Raw genomic sequence first — 16981 nt, 5'->3', positions numbered from 1 at the left:
GAACATCTCTGCTTTTGATCACTCCGAGCAAAAGCTGGGCAATTTCAAGTATGTTTATGGACTCCCAGTCAACAATGGACACTTTTTTCAAGTCTACTTGTGACTCTCTGTGTGACTATCTAACTCAGCAGCTATACTCAGTATGAAAAAAAAAGAATAGGGTTGGAGACTTTCAGGGCTGGTAAGCATCAAGAAATTCAGACAAACCTGGCTGAGAATACTGAACTGCTACAACAATCAAGCCCGTACTGCTCTTCAAATCATTCAGCCAAGATGTTTTACCACAAGATTAGAGAAGCATTTTTAAAATTACAGTATCACGGAAGACTAGACCAGGATATGCTAAATAAAACCAAAAACATCAGTTTTAAAGATTTCTTTAAACTACCCCTAAAAATTACAGCTTAAAGACCTCACACATACAAAACATACTACAATGATAGAAAACTAAAAATGCATTCCCTTTCCAAACTAGCCATGACCCCTATAAGAATCCAGTCTTTCATCACTGGTACGTTCATCTGCCAAAGCTACTCATCACATTAAAAGAAAGCTACACAAAGAAAGAAGTAGGCAGGTCTGTAATGGTTTCTTTTAAATCAGCTTTTCAGAAGTTCAGTGACGAACATCACACAATCCAAGTCATTTTCATTATTTTCAAAACAAATAACAACTATTTGGTAACAAGCTGTTCCCAAGGATAAACTTGCATTTTTCAACTCTTTTCTTACATTGGTTGCCAGCAAATTTTGCTGGCCTCAGTTATTTCATTGTTTAAGAAATACCACGGAAAACTAAAACGTCTTTGTTTCTCATCCCTTTGGAATCTGTTTTTTGACATTTTAACTTCCATGCATTTAATTGTTTACCCTTTCTTTTGACTTACTAACACTTAAAAGATCTGTCTCTTAGCATTATGAATTACATACATTTATGTAACATACTTCTTGTGTTATCCTAGCTAGTAACTATATAGGGTTTAATTTACAAAATCCATACCCCTCAAACACAGGGCAACAATTTATTTAAAGAATTTTTACTTATTTTCAGCTAAAGACACTGCAGTGAGATCGTCATATCACTAAACAGTAGAGAGATGCAGGATGGTTCTGCTGCTTTTTTATTACCTGGTATACAGATAGTTTTAATTTATGTTGGCTTACTTCAAGAATATTTTATCACCACCCATCTACATGACCACTTAGGAAAACACATGATCAGTAGGTATATCATGTACAAAGACTTTCCTAGAGCGCAACCAAAATTACTACATTCAACACAGAGGTCTTTTAATCATAATAAGGAAAATGCATACATATGAAGGCAATTCAGGAGAAATTTCAAAAGAAGCGCTACTGTTGCTTCCCCAGCTGATGCATCAAACCTGATGATATCTGAAAATTGGAGAATATGCCCAGAACACTTACATTCTGTGCTTACAGTCTTGCATAGTTTTTCCTCTAATTTCTCCCATGTATTCTTCCTATTCAAAGTCAGCAGGACTCAACCGGGGTATTTCTCTTAAAAGACAAACACCGCTATATTGCTAACAAGTGATAAAATGATAGACAAGGTATTGTAGATACTTTCAAAACTACAGCAAGGTATGGTGGATAAAATGTGGAAACAGGCACTGTGTTCTAAGTCTGGATTTTTATTTTTAACGTCTTCGAATGTTCTTTCATTTTTCCTTCCTTTCTCCTGCTCCCAGAATCCAGAAAGGAATTTTCCCCAATTAAACCCCAAGATCAAATACCAGTATTATGTATTTCACATTTTGCTATTCACACTGCATATACCTCATACCTGCAAAAGTGATTGTTACTTAAATATCAATAACACAATAATTTATTTTCACCCCAAAGCGGTCCATAGTACTTATATCTTCAGACTTCTCATTTTCTGCAGTAACTCCTCTTTTTAAAAGGGAGTAGTCAAACTGAGTCACCCACAGCTGCTGTTGAGGAGCCCTTAAAAGCACCACCTGTGTTCAAAGATGCACTTCAGACACCCATCGGCATCATATCTCTGTTTCAGACTTTAAGAACATTACTAGCTTTTCTTCTTGTGACAGTTACAAGATGCAGATGTTCCCTTATATCCTTCTGCACGTATGTAGGACTGCCACTAAAATCAGTTCAAAGCCTGGACTTTGCCCTTATTTGCTTCTTTATCAATTCCAGATCTTTTGTCACAGACCTTTTCAAATCTAAAACTATTGAAAGTTATGTCTATGGAGGGAGAAGGGAAGACCCTGGTGATTTTTTCAATACATTGTTTCATTACTCTTTTGATAAATTCTGAAGATTAATTTATGGAATCTAAAAATGTTTGCTGTGGATCCCTGTTTCTTGGGTATTTGGGTTTTAGGTAGGACAGAAAGAGAATAAACGAAGTATTACTAAGCAATTTACAGGTGTTCGGGCTTAGGCTTCACCAACGTTTGAAGGAGAGACAGCTCACAGCAATTGCCCATCTTCTGCTCAACTCCTCTTGGAGCTGCCAACCTAGCTTCAGACCCCGAAGGAAGGAGACAGTGCAAGAGTCATTACGGGCAAGGCCATTTACTGTAAAAACAAAGATAAGTCTTTCCTATCTTGTATGTACGCAACCCAGCAATGACTACAGCAGTCTCAAGCACTCTGGTGACACGGGCCACAAAATGAAGCTGTTTGTCCGCACGGTGGATAAAGGATAATTCAGCCTCGCGCGAGCCCAGAGCCAGCGGGACCCCACCGTCTCAGAGGAGGCCGCCAAGAAAGGAGATGCATCACCCAGGCTGCGGCGGTGGAAGCCCTTCATCTCTGGTGCTTCGTACAGCTGTACCTTCCCGAAGGCAGCCTCTGAACAAGCACCTCTCTCGCTCAGGCAGGCACAGCGCTATCTGCCGTGCTCTGTCCCAATCTATTTTACCTGGATTTTTTTTCTGTTCTTTTTCTTTTGGTAGGAAATCTCCTGCACACCTTCAACTCAAGTCTGCAAGTGTTATTTCCTTCATTCTTTTAAAACTAATTTTTAGAAGATTTGTTTCCCTTTTCTTCATGAACTTGACCCTTAATATTTGAAAGGCAATCTCAGGCACAAAGACCAACTGTGCCAAGAACACTGCAACGACATCAGCAGCAACCTATTCTGTGGGAGATGTACAGAAACTGTTTCGCATGTAGCCTGTACCTCCTCTAGCTAAACACCCTCATTGGGAATGTTTTTCTGTGGGGTGTTTCAGCTGAGAAATGCCCTATGTCCAAAGCCCACCAGTGCTATCCCACCTTGCTAGTTGGAAGGCAGTGTCTTGCCCATGGCCCTCAGGATTAGCAGTAAAATGCAGATTAGTTCAGTAAGTGCAGTAATTCCACCCCGGGACTCAGCAGAAGGGAGCTAAAACAGTAAACAACCACTGAAATGCTCACTTTTTATTAATGAAGTGTTGAGATATTTGGACATTGAAGCCTAAATTCATGTGCAAATATCATCAGTATTTACTTCAGCAGAAACAACTATTCCCACATGACTAAGAAAATGCCATAAACAGAAAATTACTCACAGTCCCCTTCCTCTTGTTCATCAACCTGACCTGAAGCAAGTGTAAAAGATTTCAGAAAAGAGTGCAGCGAAGATTAAGAGGATGCAACATATCCAGCACACCACTGGATGACTGAACATGACTGAAAATAAGATTTAAAAGTTCTTCTCTAACCATAGGTCTCAAACAGCCAGCCAGCTTTCCTTACCGGCAAAACATGGATACCCTTCAACCTCCTCTGAGATACCAGTTGCTTATCTTCATCTACAGAGCACAGTCTCTTCAAAATTGTTTCAATGTATATAAATTTAAAATATCATGTATCTACATGAATACTAAAACCACATTATTTATTGTCAGCTAATGTGGGGAGTTACTTGAATCGAGGAATGTAGCAGAAGAAGGTAACTCATGACTGGTGGATCTATACCAAGTGTACCTGTAAAATCCTCAAATCGTCCCAAAGAAGCATCTTTCTGTGTGCTCGTGGTGGCCTAATTCTTTCAGCCCATGCTGCAGAGTCCTGTTTTGTTTTGAATGAGTCAGAATTTGAACTATTTACCATTCTTTCACAGAGTAGATATCTGCACGTATTTTATTCTGTGAGATAATCAGACAGAACATTAAAACAGCAACATGTCCAAGCTGAAACTATTGATTTCCTAAAATGCTGGACTGGTAATTGTGGAGAGCAACCACAGGAGGTGTAGCGTGCCTTTCTCTATGTCCTCCTCAGTGCGGAGCTGGATCTAGGGAACGACTCACATCCTGATACACTCACAGCCCTCACCTCTATGGCAGCTCCTTTGGCAACAGGAACACCGACCTTTCCAGATGTGCCAATCCTGGCGCTTTTTGTGGAGTTTCAGGAGCTGAGAGGTGTTGAGTCAGTGCTCAGGTAGCTGCCATCCATCGAGAGCCATGGTCTGTAGGAGGTGGGACTGGCAATTTAGCAGCTGGCACGGAGCACTCTCCGAGTTGTTCAATCAAAGTGCCAGCTGCGAGAAGCAGCCACTGCGCTGGAGGTGTCGTTATTGTTTTTGAAATCATTGTTAATTAAGGTGAGATCTCACTGTGCTAGCATTCAGCCAACGCAGAAAGAAATGGACCTTTCCCTGACAAGTTTATCATTCAAACAGGCTACACAAACAAGCATAAAGAATGATGGATAAGGTATATTTTAACATTTCTTACAACTTTACTTCCCCAGGCCCCCCACTGCAGCCCCTCTGATCAATTGATTAAGCTCATGAGCAACACAACTGTGAGCATCGTGCCTTTTCCTTGGTTTTACTCAAACAACAGTGGTGGATTCGCTGGCTGAGACATGGCCCGCCGGGACCAGCCCAGCTTTCAATAGCTGCCTTTCAAAGTTACACCCGTTGCAGAAACTGCCCCTCTCTTCTTCTCCCAAGGAAAACAGTTGCCCACGGTTCATGCCTCTGGTTCATGGGGGAGTTTCGCCCGGCTGGAGTCAACCCAAAACCACACATTCCCTCATTCGTTTTCTGGCTTGTTACTTTCTCCTTTCTTGACAGATATATTCAGTTTGACTGAATTTTTGCACTCATTGTTCTATAATCCATCAGAAATCACAGTTAGACACTTCTCATTATGGTGGACAACGCAATTTTATTTTCAGTCTGAATTCAAGCGGTGGTCCTGGGGATGGCATACTGTGGAAATTAATGATTAACTCTGCATGTCACTGAGCAGTTTTGGGTGTATCCAGCTAAAGAAGCACAGAATACTTCTAAAATTAAAAATAAAGCTTCTCATCTGTCGTTTGAAACCTAATCTCTCCATACTCAACAGTGAAAGTGTCTCGAGGCACTGACCAGCACTGAGGTCTGGTTCTGAGCCCCTCACACAGAGATAACCGATCTCCCTGCTCCCAACACCTGGTAGCCCAATGCCTCAGACCGTCAGGGTCCCCTCTCAGGGAGATCTTTTCCCTTTGTGTTAAATTGTTATTGAGGGCAAAGGAAATCTTGTTACCATAGCTACTTAAAATCATCTCAGGGATCGGGAAACTTTTGAGTTGCCTTCTGAAGCACTAGCACCAGAGTAAAACTTCTCTTTTTACCCTCTGCGCCTCAAGTTCCCTGCTTTGTCTTCTCACACAGTGATGTCACGTGTTGCATGCAAACCCAACAGAAGCACCAAGCATTCACCTGTGAGTGTGGACGAATGTACAGACATAATTTTCCCATAGATGTAAGTATTTCCCAGAGGAGAAATCTGTAGTAGAAACGGTGCATGACAAGTGTACTTCCCAGTGATTAATGCATGACACAACACCACTTGGACTTCATGGCAGTAGACCTGCTCTGTGAACTATGTACATCACAGTAATAATCACAGAAATCAGTAGAAGCACATTTGCTTAACAGAGATCCAGAACCACACACAGACTGCTCTATGTAAACATACAGACATCCACCTTCTTAGACAAAACTAATGCTCTGGCTCTACTATGTGTTTGCCCCTGACTTCAATGGGAGACAGCATTTCGTGTGCTCTGTCTCACTGGAAGACAGAGCTTTTCAGGTTAAGTGACATCCAGTTTATGCACCTTAGCAATCGTAACTTCTGATAAACACTGCGTAAGACTAATAAAGTTTTACTTGCCATTTCAGCTGTAATGCTCAAAGCCATTAACTATAACAGATTACAGTAAGTACCTTAACCTAACTACCTAATCGTCTAAAATTCGCAGGTAATGCCTAACGGTGACAGTATTTTCCACTGTGTGTGCTATGCATACTATTATTATGTACTTTAGCTTGGTGCTGTTGTAGCTTCTCACCTCTCTTTTTTGAAGCTGTAGGCTAGGAGATGCCCACAAACGTATTTTTTAACTCTATTGGATTTCCTCATTTGAAAGTGACAATGGCTGTGTCATAAAAGCATACGGACCACAAAGGAATCATAGCATCATAGAATCATAGAATTATTTTGGATGGAAAATACCTTGAAGACCACCGAGTCCAACCGCAAACCCCACACTGCCAAGTCCATCACTAAACCATGTCCCTAAGTGCCACATCTACAAATCTTTTAAATACCTCCAGGGATGGTGACTCCACCAGAGTATCAACACTTTTCATCCTACTTTTGAATCTAGTGATCAAGTGGGAAGAGGTGTCTTGTTGCGTTGTCAGAAATACCTCAGCTTTCACAATCCAGCTCTGAGAGGCTGGCGGCCTCCGAATGAAGACGCATTTCATCATTTAGACATGGCGCAAGCGTTCATGTGAAATCCAGACTGAACTGAGCAGCACAGGTAAAAAATCAGCCATCCCTCTGATCACGGATCAATTTCTCTCACAGAAATAAACGGAACCACGGTATTTACACGCTCAGAACACGTAACGAAGCACGAGGCACTGTTCCACCAACCTACAACCCGCAAATGAGAAACCTGATTATATTGTGGCTATAAAACTGACATCAGTCATATAAGATTACTGTACATTCATGTTAACAGCTTCAAAATGTGGATCCACATCCCGACTCTTTTCTCAAATCCGTGGGATTAATCTGCCCATATACCAACTCCAGCCTCTTCCACTTACTCTAGCATAGCCCGAGAATTGTATCTGGCATCTGTATCTGGCACATACAATAACTGCCAGCAACAGTAACATTTCCTGCATTGGGGTCGCCGAGTGTATGGCTGCTGTAAGCAGTCGGGAGAGCGCAGAATACTCCCCGACTCCAGAAGCCAAGGGAAATCGGAAAAATCTAACCCAGAGACCGCCGGCGCTCCCCGCTGCGTTCGAGGTGCCGCGCTCGGGGCTCGGCAGAGCTCGCCCGCTCCCAGCCCCTCCTCACCCTCCCCTCCTCCCCGCCGCGCACACGGCACCGCCAGAAACGATCCTGCGCCCTCCCAACAGCCTCCGCCGGGCGCAGGAGCCGACCCACCCAGCGCGTCCCACGGGAAAAGCCGCCGCTTGTGCCCCAGCCAGGCCGGCGAGGCGGCCGCGGCGCGGGCTGGTACGGGGACAGGCAGACCCCGGGCACCCGCGTCTCGCAGCCGAGCTCTGCCCGGAGAGCGGGCAGCAAGGGACGCGGCAGACAAGGAGGAAGAGCCCGGCTCCCCCCCGCTGCCGGCGGTACGCGGCTCGGGGCAGATCTCACGGCGTCGGTCTCCCTCCCGCCTGCTCGCCCGGGAGACCTGCGCGGGCGCGGCGGCGGGGCGGGCGGCGGCACCCTGCGCCCGGGCCGGCCCGAGCCTCCCGCGGAGCCGCCCCCCCCACGCCGGGGCAGGGCAGGGCAGGGCGGTGACACCGGCGCTCCCCGCCGCCCCCCCGCGCTCCTTACCCGGCTCGGCCCCGGCGCTCGGCAGCACGGCGACCATCGCCCCCAGCAGCACGACGGCCCCGGCCAGGCCCGCTCCGCCGCCCGACGGCGGGGGGCTGCGCGGGGTCCCGGGGCCGGGCGCTCCGCAGGGCCCCGCCGGGCGCGCCCCGCTCCGCCCGCGGCTCGCCGCCCGCCGCCACATCCCCGCGCCTCGCACGGCCCCGCCGCGGCTCAGCGAGCAGCGCTGCCCATCGCCCCCCGCCGCGCCGGGCTCTAGAGCAGCGGCTGTGCGGGGAGGAGCGGCGGGCGCCGCATGCCGCCGCCGGCTCTGCCCGGGCCGCCGCAGGACGCGGTGCCGGTGCCCCGCAGCGGCGGCGGCGCGGCCCCTCCGGCTCCGGCGCGGGGAGCGCCGCGGCGAGGCGGCTTCACCGACAAAGGGCTCGCGTCGCCGCCAGTCCCGGCCCCGCTCCCCGCCCTCCGAGCGCGGGGAGGCGGGGAGCGGAGGCGGCGCCGCCGGGGCCGCGGGGACCCCCTCCGCCTCCCCGCGGGGCGCCTGGCCCCCCGCGCCCGCCCGCTCCGGACCGGCTGGGGACGCGGCCGGGCCGGGGCCGAGCGCTGCTCGGGGGCGGGGGGAGGCCCGGCCGCCGCGCTCTGCGCCTTCCAGCGCACGGCCGGCTCTCGGCCCCCATCCCAGCCCCCGTTTTTTGAAGCCGGTGCCCCCGGCGCCACCTTTTCGGCGCGAAGGAAGCCGCGCCCGCTCGCAGCGGTCCTGGGGCCTGGCGAGGCTCGAGTCCTCCTCTGCGCCCCTCGGGAGCCGTTCATCGCCAGCGGCCGGACCTGCGAGGCTCCAAGCCAGGGCGCTTCCAAAGATGGCCCTCGGCCCCGAGGGGCCAGCGAGCACCTCCTCCTGGGGAGCAGCCCCGGCCCTGCCGCAGCGCAGGGCACCCCGGCAGCATTTCCGCAGGTGCAGAAACAGCTCCGAGAGCGAAGAAGCCGGAGCATGGGGCAGGGGTTGGCCAAATGGGCAGCCACGTCCTCAGCCACACACGGTGCAAACACCGGCAAGGTCTTCTCCCACTGCCCCTCTGGGCCACCCACCCCCTGGCCGCGCTCAGACCTGCAGGCTGAAACGGGACCTTCGAAGGACAGAGGTTTGCCTCAGTGATGCTTGAAGGTGCACCAGGAGACCAACTGGCACACCAAACATATTACGGCCATCAGAGGAGGAGGTGAAGCTGCCCCAGGCACAGTCAGACCCAATACCATGGCAATTCCTTCAGCTCTGCTGAAAATACTCATTACAGAAAGCAGTAATGTCAATTCTTTATTCCTTCTTGGCACTGCTTCCTCGAGTCCTTTCAGTTCCCAGATCATGGCTGTGGGCAAGAGACGGTGACGGTGGGAGGAGGAGCAAAACGAAGGTGGGCTTGGGGCAGGACAAGCTCTGGGACCGCGAAGGCTGATTCTGCAGGGGCACAGCGCTGCTTATGAGCAGGAAAGCTGTCCCGGCCTCCCAGCAACTCCAGCAGGAAGGAAGAAGTCATCTTTCTGATAAAATCTTACTAGCCAATTTTGAGGTAGCACAAGCTGCAGGTCTACTGGCTAGCAACAGCTTTGGGTCCTGCTGCCCAGCTAGTCACAGCATCCCCAAAGTTCTGATGACCCATAACTGCGTTTTTATCTGACTAGTTTAGGACACTCAGTATGTCACCAATATAATTACTCGGCCACTAATACGTCCCATTTGTGCCATTTTACTCACTTTTCCCCTCAAATCACTAATTCATGCTATGCAAAATTAGCTTTCACATGATGACTGCTAACGATTATCCACAGAGAAAAGATGGCAGTTGTACGATTATTATAGTAAAATGGATAGCTTACTCATCACGCCGGTTTATTTAGGGCCAACGTCTCCAGCGCAGGGCCCTCTGGTGGTACCTTCTGTTTTCTTGAAGGAGTCCTGTGTAAATCCCCTTTCATCATTTTCTCGTTCTTCTAGGTTTTGTCATAAAACAATCTTTGTGATAGATCCATCAATAGGTTACTTTTGACAGTGCTTTTTGCTGGTCTAGCTCTTAACAATTATAGTAATCTCTTAATTTTCCATCATACAGCATATATGTGTGTGCACGTATTTTTGTATACAATACAAACACTTTTTTTCCTAGCAGACTTACTTGTTATTTCAAAGGAATTTTAAAAAACTTATTTTCCAGAATGGCAACTGGATAGGATCTCTTACAGCTCATGAAAAATCATGGAAGTTTTCCCAAGTAACTGTAGTTAACTATCTCCTAAACTTACCTTTCCCAAGCCCACTTGTCTTAATTTTCCAGAAAGGTAATTTCAGCTTCTGTGGGGGATCTGTGCACCCACACTTGGTGCTGAGATTTGCTTTCCTGCACACATGTTCTCCCGGAGCTTGCACATGCTCTGTACACCCGATATCAGGTACTTCAAGCAGCACACACGTGTTGCCCATGTAGCCCCTGCTGTGGTTGCGCTTGTGGGACAGGGAGTTGGAGTGTACATACTTGTAACCTGATTTCCTCTCAGCTATGGAATCCTTCATGCTGGAAAACAGTCCAGCCTCTAGAATAGACGTCTTATTATGAATAAAGAATCAAGATGCTTCATGCCAGTGAAGATCTATTCCAGCTGGCTACTGAGGTATATTGAATATTTTGCCATAGGACCATTATATCCCTCGACCATATAAACAGAGATGAAAATTCATGATTGCATGGATTCTCCAGCCTTTGTCATAGAGCAGTAGGTTGACATCATCTGTATGACCTTGGTGGAAATGATGAGTAAAACCTAGATCCAAAACTGCCTTGCTTGCAGTAGACCTACCACAACCATGCTGAGTCTTGCTTGTCTTTGTGGAGGAAGCCGTAGATGAGGGTCTCATTCACAGATGAGAAGAGGCTACTGGCCATGCAGTGACTTTTCCGTGAAGCAGGTGGCAGGCCTGGGTCTCTATCTTTGCAACAGAACAGTTGGCATTTTTCATTTTGACGAATAAACAAGGCCAAATTTATGAACATCTCTCTCCACAGATACAACCACAGAATGGAGTCCAGTCCTCGGGCACCTCTACCAAGAGGGTGTAGATGCTCCCAACCTGCTCCTTTAGGATTTAAGGAGAAGAATCCATTCAAATATGTATTTCATCCTCTCAACATGAAGCTTCATCATTCTAAGAAAGAATGGTGCTTTTCCCCAAGACAGTGGCAGGTAGAATTACCTCAATCTGCTTAGAGCACGTACCCAGCTCTCCTGAGAGAGAACATGCACCTTCTTACGGGTGAAAGGTGGGAGGTTATATAATTAACAGCAATCACCACCAAACTTTATCTACGATTTACTAAGCTTTCCCGCACAGCAGGATCCCACTGGTGTCAGATTGACCGTTTTGGTCACGTGTCATTCAGCGTGGGAGGCGAGGCAGGAGGGGCTACAGCACTTCCCCAGAGCTCGGCACCCCACGAGCCGTATACACTACAGGCTGGTAAGGAGGGCACAGCTCTTGGAGCGGGGAGCAGGAGTGTTTCACAACCCTTCCAAAACTTGGACTCACACTACCTCCGTTCATTACTGGAGCTAAGTCACCGTACACGTGAGTTGTGGTGATTAATGTGAACCTACCACGATCATCAGGACTGTGCTACTCTGCGAGTGATACCAACAGTAGCTTCTCTGTTGCCTCCCAGAGACTGATCCTCTCTCCAGCTGAAAACCTAGGCTAATTCATTGAGGAAAACATAGCATCATCCTGAACCAGTCTGTCCCACTACAGATCGGTAGCATGTGACAGCCCCGTTGACTCTGAAGGCTTTTCCTTGGATGAATCTGCCATCACAACTGCACTACAGATTTGTCCTTTGCATTTAGTGACAGGAAAAATACTCGCCAGATTTTAAACCAGTATTAGTCATCCTAAACGCAGCTGAGAGGAAGATTACTTACTCTGTCCTAGTGCTACCCTTCCACAGGTCGGCAAAGAACACAGGGGACAGTTGGACATTATTACTAATAAAAAGCAGAACCAGAAAGGACTTCACAACAGCACATTCCTTCCCAAAGGCTCAAGTTGCCTTCCTTGTTCATTAGATGTTGCCAAAGTCGAGAGTGTAAAGTACACCAAGGCACTGGCCCTGTTTTCCACGGGAAATGTGGGCTATAGATACCAACACCAACGCACATCTAAAACACGTGAGTCTATCCATAAACAATGAACGGGAGGCAGCTTTCGCAGCAACCGAGGTATCTGCAGAATTCGGACAGCGCTGCGGTTTCATGTAGCCTAAGGAGCAGGAGAAGCGTTGCAGACAGCATGACCAACCTGCAGAAGAGCGGGCAGTTGTGCAGGCTCAGTAACAACGGCACCTCACATTTAGCGAAGTGAAGCTTGCTGTCAATTCTGAAATATTTTAGTATCAAAAATACATTGCACTGTTGCTTCAGTCTTTTACGTTTCTTTTACGACAGCACCTTAAATGCGAGGTTAAGCACAGAAACCACGCTACTTCATAAATACACATATCCAACAGCCTCCTTCGTGGCAGCTTCCAAGCCACCAGACTTCAGCACGCGCTGCAACCCCATGGCAGAATGAGCACATTTGGCTGGCAACCGCAGCAGCAGACGAGCCCGGTCCATACGGGGCTGGCCATCTGGAGCTGCCGACCGCGCAAGGCCACGCGCGGCAGCCAGACCACCTGCCTGCTGGCCAAGAGGCAGTCGCCACAGGCTTGATACCAACTGCAGCAGCAGCAATGCATCTGCTGGAATCTGGGCCAGATAACCTCTTCCTAAGGTTCTGAAAGTGGGACATCCAGAACAAATCACCTTCAAGGTTCGGCTACGCAAAAGGCAGAATTCTCAAGATCCTCCTATGCAAACCTTGAAAGTTAGTAAAATTCAAAATTTCAGAAAGAAGAGAAGCTTAGTCATATGATTGTATCAGAATTTAAAGAGCCCTCCTTGTGAATTTTCATTACCTTTACCTTAATCCAGCCTTGACATAACACAGCAAAAAATGAAAGCCACCAAAAGTCATCTGCTGCAATATATATTTTAATTCAAAGTGAATCTCGACAGTAATACACCATAAATTCTTATTTTGACACTCACCAAAATAGTCACCTGGAAAACCCGCTTTTTGTGACAAAGTACAGAAGGCTTGGTCACATTTAAATCACTGAGAACTAGAAAGAAATACTAATCGCAAACTGTAAGAGACATTACATCCATAAAAAATTTTCCCAGTCCTCATATTGTAATATTGCACAGTGCAATTGCTACATGGCGAACTAGTGTAGCAGAGAAACCCAAAGCAAAAAAAAAGCCACAAGTCTACAAATTGTTAAACAGTAACAGTTCAAACTCATTAATCAAGTCTCTATCACTGGGTATTTCTAGAACAAGTCTTCCTACAGCTTGCAGTGTGATTTAACTTTTACTTAACACAAACCAAGTTAATTAGCAGTAAAAACAGAAAATTTAAAAATTAAAACCAAAAAAAGTTAATACAGTAGCATATTTGACCAATAAAACACCCTGAAGTTAAAAACTGAACAGAATAAGTTCATATAAAATCTTGCAAATTAAAGTAATATGCAGATATGCAATTCTGTAGTCATGCAGTGTTTTATTTAAAAAAGGCATTAAAACGGTAACATGTAAAAATGCTTCTCAGAGGATGACTTTTTTCACAGAAAAGGCCCTCGCCCTGAAAGCTTTTTTTTTTTTTCTGCAGATGGGCCCCGGACTCTTGCAGTCACAAGAGTCCGTTCTCTCCGAGCGTATTGCAAGAAGGGGGAAAAGTCACCCGCTGTACTGAATTTGAGCTGTGGCAGGATCTCAAATATTTCATTCTTTGAAATGCAGACAATTCTAAAATTGCGATACATAGAAAGAGCAGCAGATCAATTTGGGGCGTGTTTACAGCAACTTTCTCCTGCATATGGGAGGACAATGTTGTGATATACAGATAACTGTGTCAATTTAACAAGAACGTTAGCTTAAAACCTTAAGCACAGTAAAAAGAAAGTACAGTAAATACAACAGACCAATGAAGATCCCCATGGCCCCAGAAAAAAAAAAATGCAGTATTTTTTTGTTATCATAATACAAAACTGATTTACTCCATTTGCACTGGTGATTCTTGGTGTGTCCATCGCCTGCAATGGAGTAAGCACCAAAACGACGTTGCTTCCCAACACAAGGGAGTGAACAGAAAACCATCTGCTGGACCTACAGCACGAGTTTGAAGTGGTAAGGTGGATATCCAATTCGAGCATTTTCTTGACTCCCTATCTTAGGTTTTATGTATGTGTTGATAAGATCTCAAATTCATCAGGATACTCCTAGTTTCTAATGTATATTTTATATACACACACTTGTACAAAATGCATAGAGTTGGTTACTAAAAACACTGAAACTTTTGGGAAAAGTTAGGTTTCTTAATTTTCAGTGTGATTAAAAATGTACTGCTGGTATTTTTATTATTTTTTTATCATCTAATACTGTTGTATTTTAGTTATTACTTAAAAATAAATCAAATGTAGGCACATTTATCTCATTCAGACATTCATTAAATAAAACACTGCTTGTGTTAGTGGAGTAAAGAAAAAAATTACCAGTTATTAGCTTACTGACAGAGTTATTTTCAAAATGCTTTGCACTCTTATTCCAGTCAACATTGCAAGGATTGTATTCCAGATTTTGTTTTAAAAAAAAGTTAAGTCAAGCCTGCAAGATGCAGCTTCTTAAGTGTCTACACAATGCCAATATGAAAACATAAAAAAATTAAGTTACATCAATACATCCACTTATATGCAGTGATGAGCTCAAAGTTAATGGAGATAAAATACTGATGCAAATAACACACCCCAAAAAAACATACGCAATCATCTTCCACCATTTACAGTATAGTAGTTATGACACTTCAAACATGAAAACAAAACTAAAAAAAAAAAAAAAAAAAACAAAAACCAAAAACAACCAAAAAAACCCCAAAACAAACCAACCCAAAACCCGGCTTCTATTTCATGTAATTAGACTCGTACAGAAATCAGAAGGCTAAGAAAGAACTAGTTAATCACCTAATTTCACAGCTATCTGAAGTGGCAATCATTATATAGCAGCTTATCTATGATACATTCAAGATAAATGATACAATTTATTACTTGCCCATAAGCTAAAACACAGCCTCAGCTTAATACCTTCCGTAAATCCCATCTCTACACTACAGTATACTTGAGGTCTATGAAAAAGTAGCTACCTGTTATAGGAAATGGATGATTAAGTCTTTGGTGCTGCAAAAGCAACTTCATTTGAACAAAACAAAAAACAAAAAGACACACTTCCTATAGAAAAAAAAAAAAATATGCAAAAAGCATGTAATTTACGTCCCTGACGGAATGTATTAAATAAGCAAACACCCGCAACAGGCTAAAACAAATACTATAAAGTAAAAAGACTAAAATCTCTCCCATGCATAAATGAAAGATTGCACACAAAGAACTCACATCTTTTCAAGCTTCAATAGTAAATATTCTGCTACTAGTTATTAAATACTGCATGGTTTGCTCAAGCTAAGATGAAACCACACCATGGATCAACGAGCACTTGGCTTTTTCTTTCATTAGCTAGTCAGTCATGCCTACCGCACCTCTAAACATTTTATTAAATCCAATTAGACAAACACTTCAAAAATAAACTACTTAGGTTGTATTGCAGTTCCATTTACCAGTACGAAATACTGTGTTGTGTGTCACTACTCAATAGCTACTGAATCAACTTTTCTTAAGCACTACTACAGTCTTGTCTTGAAGCTAGATCATTCTGGGGGGAAAAAAAGACAGCAAAATTCAGCTACAGCAAAACATGCTGCCTTTTCGATAAGGAAAACACACCCAATACTAAAATCATACCACACGAAACCCAAACTGAGCATTACGCTATCAAAAAATCAGCAGATTCAAATTTTTAAGTGCTGCAGTCCTCAACATTTATATATAAGTAATAACATTAACAACCTCAAATATTTAAGGCACTATGTGTGGGAACAGTTTACAATGCAGCTGATATTATTAGGACAACAACATTTAAGAGCAATGTTTAGGCTTTTTTGCCCATGCAAAAGACACATGCAATGTGAAGAACAACAGCTCAACTTTTAGATAAGTGACTCAACATTTAAACACCAAGATACGCCATACAAACAAGTTACTTCTACACCGTACTGCTGACATATGTGCATCTGTTGCTCTAGTTCTGTACACTGAATGGCTTCCCAAATGTAGACGTGTCTTGCACTAGTTAGAAGGCAATTTTATAAAAAATAGCAGGAGCAAAACCAGATTTCTGCTCCCATAAGTCACCTGCCTAAAGTTACTATATAAGAAGAAAACATGACCAAAGACAAGTTATACCAAATGTGCAAAACACATTAAAAGTGAGTTTTTTTAAAGCTCAAGGTTGTTTAAATTGCACCCAAGTCTACATGATTCAAAAAAATAATTTTCCTGTTGTGCCATGGCTAATATTTAATAAATACCATGCTGCTTCTTAAATCAAACTTCCGTATCATTGAGCTTCCTCAACATACTGTACACTTGAGTTCTCACATAAATGGATACTGGCTGAGTTTTGTTGGACTCAATGGAAATCCTGTGTAAGCAGGTGATGCTGCAATGTACGAATGTGGTGGGAAAACTGGTTTGTACTGAGTCTGATGAATGGTTGGGGAAGGCAAGAGACGGGGATTTATGCCAACTGGAACTTGGTGTACTATGCCACTGGGATGAGATATATTGTACGTCGGATGTTGTAACAAGGGTCTTGAGGTACACGGCGAGGCAAGAAGGTGGGCAACAGGTGCAGCAGTACTAAGGGGTGCCGACGAGGGGTACGGAAGAATAGCAGGCTGTCCTCCGAGGTGGGTACTTCCAGGGAGATGTGCGTGCACGGCAGTGGGATTTGGACTTCCTTGTGGAAGGGAGAAAGCAAGACCGGCAACACTGGCTGGGATGTAAGCCTGCTGCCTCCGATGAGCATAGTTTCCGTTCCACTCCTGCAGCCCCGATCCATAGTGCTGAACCTGTCCACACAGAGAAATGGGCAGGCCTTAACATTTCC

General features: G+C 45.1%; 2 protein-coding genes across 5 annotated transcripts in view; both read right to left on the bottom strand.

The window, feature by feature from the left end:
• KIAA1549L (KIAA1549 like) overlaps nt 1-7953 on the bottom strand; it is a 145287-nt gene extending 137334 nt beyond the window's left edge. For all 4 annotated transcript variants that reach the window (XM_075426218.1, XM_075426215.1, XM_075426217.1 and 1 more), the window contains exon 1: nt 7850-7953. In XM_075426218.1, the coding sequence (XP_075282333.1) occupies nt 7850-7886 (37 nt within the window). In that variant the 5' untranslated portion in view covers nt 7887-7953. The remainder of the gene's footprint in view (nt 1-7849) is intronic.
• Nucleotides 7954-12895: 4942 nt separating this feature from the next.
• Nucleotides 12896-16981, bottom strand: part of HIPK3 (homeodomain interacting protein kinase 3) — an 81765-nt gene continuing 77679 nt past the window's right edge. Inside the window, exon 16 of the mRNA XM_075425417.1 lies at nt 12896-16943. Within this exon, the coding sequence (XP_075281532.1) occupies nt 16467-16943 (477 nt within the window). The 3' untranslated portion in view covers nt 12896-16466. The remainder of the gene's footprint in view (nt 16944-16981) is intronic.

Source organism: Opisthocomus hoazin, chromosome 7, assembly GCF_030867145.1.
Source record: "Opisthocomus hoazin isolate bOpiHoa1 chromosome 7, bOpiHoa1.hap1, whole genome shotgun sequence".
In the NCBI taxonomy this organism is placed as follows: domain Eukaryota; kingdom Metazoa; phylum Chordata; class Aves; order Opisthocomiformes; family Opisthocomidae; genus Opisthocomus; species Opisthocomus hoazin.
The sequence above is the reverse complement of the archived record's forward strand: the minus strand, read 5'-3'. Positions and strand labels throughout refer to the sequence as shown.